The sequence below is a fragment of the Pelobates fuscus genome, chromosome 8 (genome assembly GCF_036172605.1).
Source record: "Pelobates fuscus isolate aPelFus1 chromosome 8, aPelFus1.pri, whole genome shotgun sequence".
Classification (NCBI taxonomy): Eukaryota; Metazoa; Chordata; class Amphibia; order Anura; family Pelobatidae; genus Pelobates; species Pelobates fuscus.
Window position 1 is genome coordinate 72,069,268 of NC_086324.1, and position 7,386 is coordinate 72,076,653.

Below are 7,386 nucleotides of genomic sequence, written 5' to 3' on the forward strand. Positions count from 1 at the left end.
CAGCGCACTCGCTAATTCACTAAACAATAAACAATGTGTATTTTGTATATTATTGCCCCAGTAGCACCCTATAATGGATGCATGTTCAGGTGAGTGATCCCTCTGTCAGGATATGTTCTTCATTTCTTCCTATCTGCTCTAGTTTTCTTTAAAACATAAGACAAAGCAGGGAGTATTTTGTCTTATGAATGTTTCCTACGCCTGACCATCTCTGACCAGCGGAGGAACAAAATATTCTGTTTCCTGTAGTCAGAGCGATTTCCCACAATTCTCACCTTTCCTCCGTGATCTTGCGATGCTTCCTGTCAATATTCCCAAACGTCCTGTCATTCAGACTGAACGCCGGCAAAACTAGGCACAAGGGCTATATAATTAAATACCAAGAACAATATAGGAGCCATTTAAGAGTCAAATAAATAAATAGTAAGAACAATTTAATATAAAGTGCCACTAAAATATAAAAATAGCATCAGAATGACTAGATATCCAGTTGAGGATGACATATAGTTAGATTGACATGCTTTGTAGTATGTATTGATATCTGTGTACCTCCATGGAATTACTGCATAGTGTTGGGTGTCACTCACAATGTCCACAAGAGCACAAGCTGTGATCCCAATTAATGAGACACAAAACATCATATGTTCCTGACAGACTGTTAAGTGTCTAGATTAATTAAATTAGGCCTCCCTCCTTCTGCTACCCAAAAAACACTCAATTTTAATCTCTTACACCCCCTGCCCATATCATGAGCACCCTGTGTATTCTTTGACAGAGAAAGTCCATAGAAAAGCAATGAGTTTTCATTGAGGAACCAAAGCATCGTTTAATCTTTAGTTAGCTTAGAAGGAAAAAAACAAAGACCGTAAGGGACAGAGAGAGAATTGGGAGAGAATGTAAAGGGTATTTAAACCCAACAGGCAGCAGATACTCTCAGATTGTTCTTATCAGTGTTAGATTAAATAACCTGTGTAAACAGGTAACTTCAGATATCATGGAGGAGATTGTATGGGATACACAAGAGTTAGATGAAAGTCAATTGTGGAGTCAAATAGACCACACATTTGAGTCTCAGTCAATGCTGGACCACTGCCTACTGGACTTAATAGCCTCAGCAGGACCCTTGCCCCCTCAACCTCTACTGCCCCAACTGAGCCCTGACATTTCATTTCCCATGGCAAACCTTGACATAGAAGGGGACATCTCAACTGAAGGATGTAGTTGTCCAAGCGTCCCAGGCAAAGTGCACAGACAGGCAGCAAACGTCCGGGAGAGGAGGCGAATGCTGAGCATTAATTCTGCTTTTGAGGAGCTCAGAAGCAGAGTCCCCACATTTCCCTATGAAAAGCGCCTTTCCAAGATAGACACACTTCGTCTGGCTATTGCCTACATAGCATTGTTAAGCGACATCCTGACCTCAGGAATTGATCCTAAATCTTATGTCAATGAATTTGTGAGGAACGGATCCAGTGGCGCATACAGTGCTATCTGGAACACAAGTGGTGAGTTACTTTGGCATTAACCTTTTTTACTTCAGGAAGTCAAAATCATTAGAACACATCCCTTCCACTCTTTCTTTAACTTTCTATCTTGTTTATTTGTTTTAGTTTTTTGTTGTTGTCTTATTCTATGTTCAGGATACTGAAGTTGTCTTATCCCTATCATGCACTCCTTACGTCATTATTACCTTTCACAATGAGTAAAATAGGTAACTGCTAAATAGTCTACAATACCAAATGTAACTTATATTTGATATGTTATATTTTTTATATTTGAACCCTTGACAAATGGTGCAGGTAACTTTTTATTTGGGGATTTTTTTATATTTTGGTGAATAATTGTATTGTTTTTTTTTTAATGCAAAAAAACCCGCATATTAAAATTTAAATGGAAATGTACAATAAGAGCACATTTAACACAGCATGTCTCTGGTTTATCATGTGTCAAAGAGCAAAAATACTTCGCCTATCCTTGCTATTCATACTGGAAAACATATTTATGTATTATCACTATTCTCTACTCTTGGTGTTCCAAAATACTTGGTTAATACAGCTAATTATAGTGACCCTAAGCAGATGTAACAGAACAGAACAGAACTGTAACAGACAGAAAAAAACATTAATGGTAACCATTCAATATGTTTCTGTTAAAATATTAAGGTGGAAGTTATAGAATTGTAGAGGTAAAATTTCTCAGGACCTCCTAATAACCAGAGAGGGAATCACTCAGAAATGGCCTCCACTATTATCTCACCATAAGTGGAATGTGGAACTAATCTGAAAATGAAATGTGTGTGAAAAATGCACACAAAAAATGAAATATATCCAACAGTTTTGGCTGGGTTGGTTATGAAATGGTTACATGAAGACTGTCAAAATTCTCATACTTAAATACCATTGTGGGTCTACATTTACAAATACGGTATTTCCTTTTGTGTAGTGGCTATTATTCTAAAACCACATTTCAATCCTTAACATATTATCCGTATTTCTTTTTTTAAAAAATTTTGAAATCCTAGAATTATGAGATAATTTCACAATTAGGACTAATATGTGACTCTATTTCAAGTTATTTCTTTAGGTCCACTATCTGCGTGGAGATTATTTTGTGCACAAATCTGTGAAAAAAGTATTTTTTATTTTTTCATATTTTTTCCACATTTTAAGTTTTTTTGCTTCCAACATAATTAGTGCTGTGTTACATATACATATGAGGTATTCGAAGACAGCCCTATCTGTCTATTACACATGTTATAGTGTATGTATGGGCGCACTGAAAGAATAAACAAATTTATGGTGAAACACAAATTGCAAACGTGCCAAGAAGGTCTCAGTCACGAATGGACAGAATTACAAACACCATTGGTCATACATGGGTTGATGTAATTTTACAAATTAGAGCAAAAATTAAAAAATGAGTAACAAGTTATAGGTGATGTTCAATGGTTTATTCATTGGTGTAATTTTAAGAGAAATTAAGATTTCACTAACTGGAAATTGTAGAGAGGAAAGAAATGACACATTTTTAGACTGAAATAGCTGCCAACATAGTTGGAAATTTTTTAAATGTTCCCTGTTTTGTCCTGAAATCTGCTTCCCCTTACTACTCTACAAAGTTCCTAGTTTAGTAAATGATCCCCATTGGGTCGGCTGGTCTGGAGAGGACTGTGGTAGTATTCTCATAACTCTCACACCTGTAAGTATTTCTGCATGCTGCATGTTAGACAAAACGTGCAAGTACATTTTTCAGAGTGCTGTTTGTTTTGGTCTCACGCCTCTTGTGCAGAAAACAGTGTTGTTTGCTGCTCTGACTCCTTGTACTATTGTCAAGCTCTTTCTGAGGATGAGATGCACTTGAGTATCAATTGATTACAAATCATCAGAAGTGCTATTCTGTTTCTTGGCAGTTTTGTTGTTTTTTTTTTTGTTTTTTTTAAAAAAGACTTATTTCAAGTTCTTTATGTAGGATCGGCTCAATCCGTTTATTCCGTTTCAGATCTCACCGCCCGGCTTTCCTGGATTAAGTGGGACTGACGCACTGTTGTGTGAACCAGCTGGCAGATTCCCACTATTGACCTGGGCATGGGATTCCCTTTGGCTGACATTCCCAGGAACAACACCACTATGAGAACTGGAAGGAAGCAAGCAGAAAATGTTATTCAGAAAATTCTTACAACAAACAAACTATTCCAGATTCATTCCCCATGGACAGGTAGACATGTCATGAAATCCCGCAATGTCCCTCGAACAATGACCCTTAAATATAATCTTTCTTTCATGCTTCATATTTGACATCTTTACTTGATATTTATTCTACTGTTAGGAGGACGAAGTTTGATTTTTGGATTGACATTATACAAATCTTGGTTAGATATTTTGTTGCCCTAAATATAAAATTACATTTCACAGAATAAAGACATGTCTGGATTCTTATTCAGTGAATATTTTGGTAAAAACGAGCACAGACGATGCAGCACAGTCACGTAGGACTAGCTAAAGTTTGCTTGATAAATTAAGAGATCTTTTTTTGCTCTATGTTCAGTTACAGTATTAAGAAACAGACATGCTATAACTAAGACATTATGCAATATAGACTAAACAAATTCTGAAAAATACACAAATTAGGTTAAGTATTTCATTGCAATTTCAAACTAATAAATTCAAGAGAAAAACTGGAGATTTGAGCCACATTTTATGGATTATTGTGCTATTCCTACCACTACTTCTGTGTGTACCAATGTTTTACACATTTGACCTAATATTTGAATAAATAAAAAAATGTGTTTTTAAAAGAGCCAACACCACAACGTACAGAAGCAGAGCTTGACGGAGACATATTCCATCTCTCCGAGCTCCTATCAAACTGATTTTAATAAAAGAGATTTTGCCATCTAAGTGATCAAAATCACAGCAGTTCTCCCATTATCTGCAACCTGATAACAATGTGTAAATTCTCGTGAAATTTTTGAGGGTTCAATCATAGAACACAAGATAGGCCCAGAGGTCCGGGCAGAGAGAATGGAGCCCGCATATGTACTCCCAATGGAGCGTTACTTATTATTTTGATACAGCACTCAGTGATACATCAACAAAATAATGCTTTCAATTTTAGGCTAAAAGAAGCAAAATGTGTCCAGGCACTCATTGTGTTTAAAAAAAAAAAAATCCAGCGCACTCCATTATCCCCTAAACAGCAACTCCAGTGCTGACAGATTGTTAGTTTTTTGTTTTTTTTAAAACACCTAATCCAGGCAAAAAATAATGGGGGTTTAGTTACATTATATGATCATACATTGCATGAGCCTGCCACAACGTCAATGTACCCCATCTTTGGCAGGTCCTACACTACCAGCCTAGCACACTTACCCAGCAGCACCCTGTTTATGCATAATGTCACAGTAGTTTACCCCAACTCGCAAGATTTAGTCCAACAATTGACAATATAGAGCAGAGATACGTCTTACCGGACCCAAGAATGGCCGGACTCGACGTAGAGGAGAGAAATACAGAGTCAGAAACGATCCGAGGTCAAGGGTACAAAGAGACAGTGAAAACAAGAACTAGCCAAGGTCTGGTACACAGTAATCAGTAAGCCGGCAAACAGGACAAAACAGGGATAAAGAGATAAACGGAGTCAGATACAAAGCCAAGGTCAAGTACAAAAAATCACAACTGAACACAACCAGCGCTAAAGGGAACTGAAACAGAAACCACGATAGGGCACGGAGTTAAGGGAGAGGTAAGTATAAATACCCTAACATTTAATTTGATCGGCCCCTGTCATATCCACGCCCCCAAAATGTGAGTGTATGGGGAATGTGGGATGACAGGGGACAATGGGAGACCGGTTTAGTTTTCGGCTCCCACTTCCCCTTTAAGAGTGTGCCCGAGACGCGCGGCGCGCTCTTGGAGCTAGGCAGGACACGTGACCGCATCCCGCGGTCAGTGCCCGCCGTCATCTGAGCCCCGAGCGAGCCGTGTGCGGCGGGAACTGAGGACCTCGACCGGCCCCTGGATAAGGTAAGTACCGATACACATATTCAGGTAACCCAGCAGCACCTTATTTATGCATATTCAGGTAAGTTCAAGCAGCCCTCCGTTTATTCATTGTGTTAAACCTAGACAGCCATTTAATACAGCATTACACAAGGCAACTTTTCAGCCACAATTTTCACAAACCATGACCTTTATCACACCGTTATTGCCTTGTGTAGTGCTTCATTTAAAAACTCTCAAACTTTAACACATTAAATGTCTGAATCCTTTTTGCTTCTTTGAATCGGTCACTAGAGTTGTGGCCAACCCCAAGGCCTGGAGCACCATGACTATACAGCGATCCATTATTTGAGAGATATATTTTTACTAAGAAAATCCAACACCCCTGTATAGAACATACATTAAAGCACACCGTGTTGTACAGGTTAAATGGTTAACTATCTCTAGGGAAGCTCTCTTTCCTGTTTTGTGTACCAAATATGACGCAAGCAAAAAATCCTTAAACTATTTAAGTATTTAGGTTAAAAACCAATGGGCAATAGATTGTACATAGCTAACTTAAGCAACTCAATCTCACCCTCTGAACATGTATTGATATACGATTACTCAACAACAAAAATGCTAAAAGGAACAGCTATTTATCCAAACAGACAGAGAAATTACCAAATACTCATTCACTGAACATCTGTTGAATGTAATTTGCATCTCCTTGAAGTAATGCAATTGTTAAAAGTTATGTAAAAATAAAAAGTATTAACGGTTAATTAAAGTTCGCTAGTGTATAAGTAGTGGGATTAGTGTTAAATAGTGTTGGAGTTAGAAATAGTGTTAAAGTGTGAGGTTAGTACAAATGGTGACATTGGTAGTGTCACTTCAACAAACAGCTCCTCTGGCATTTCAGGCATTTCAAATGACAGCTAATACAAATCTGACAGGTACACATGTGGGGTGTTGCTGTATTTTGGACATGCAACAGGATGCAAATCTGGGGTAACTAAAGTATTTGGATATACAAGGCCCATGAAATTCACCTTTTACAGATAAATATGTATTTAATGTTGAAAACAAATAAACATAACCAACTTACTGCTAGATTTAATACAATTCTAGATTTTTCTGACTTTAGTGACAAAGTCACAATTGTATTAAGTCCTCCTGACATGTTATGCTTTATCTTTCTTTACTACTCACACAGTAGCAAAAATGAGTACAGTGCAAACAAACTTGAAAAGGTATACAATATATAGAAACAACATATATAACATGATGGCTCTGTGGCAGAGGTGAGGTCGCGCAATCCTCACCCTTCTTTTTCGGCTGCGGCAGATGTGACGTCAGGGCGTGCGGCCGCACGCCGGAAGAGGCGGTGCGCCGCACGCCGGAACGCTGGTGGCGCGTATGTGACGTCTGCGGGTCAGGGAGTGCAGACGTCACAGGCCACTGCCGAACCCGGAAGTCCGGGTGAAGATGGATCCGGGGATTCTGAAACGGAGCACCGCTGGCCCCCCGAAAGTGGAGATGGCCAGCGGGTGCAAGCGGGCCGGCGGAGGAACTCGCCAGTGCCTCTTTGGACCGCCAGGGAGCGGAGAGGGATACAGGATTCCACTTCTTCATAACCCCAGGAGACCTGAAGGTGTTTCTGCAGTCAGAGAGGAGGGAGGGACACAGGATTCCCCTCCACACATCCACCCCAGAAGATCTGGAGCTCACATGGGGGTGAGCCGCCAGGCCCCTGGAGGGGCAGCTGGCAGGCTGGCCACAGGACCTATACTGACGGATGGTTCAGATGTGGAGCTGATGGAGAGACCCCTGCTCCAGAACAGTGAGTTGGAGTGCGCTCGCGCTTGGTTAGGGGCAGAGGGGGTCTCTGGGCTAGAACAAGGGATTACAG

At 39.7% G+C, this 7,386-nt stretch overlaps 1 protein-coding gene across 1 annotated transcript; it reads left to right on the top strand.

Moving 5' to 3' along the window:
* The first annotated feature begins 685 nt into the window (after nt 1–685).
* Nucleotides 686–3,816, top strand: LOC134570772 (helix-loop-helix protein 13-like). The gene is made up of 2 exons (XM_063428741.1): nt 686–1,502; nt 3,496–3,816. The coding sequence occupies exons 1-2, from the start codon at nt 995–997 to the stop codon at nt 3,531–3,533; spliced, it is 546 nt and encodes a 181-aa protein (XP_063284811.1). The 5' UTR covers nt 686–994; the 3' UTR covers nt 3,534–3,816.
* The last annotated feature ends 3,570 nt before the right edge of the window (nt 3,817–7,386 follow it).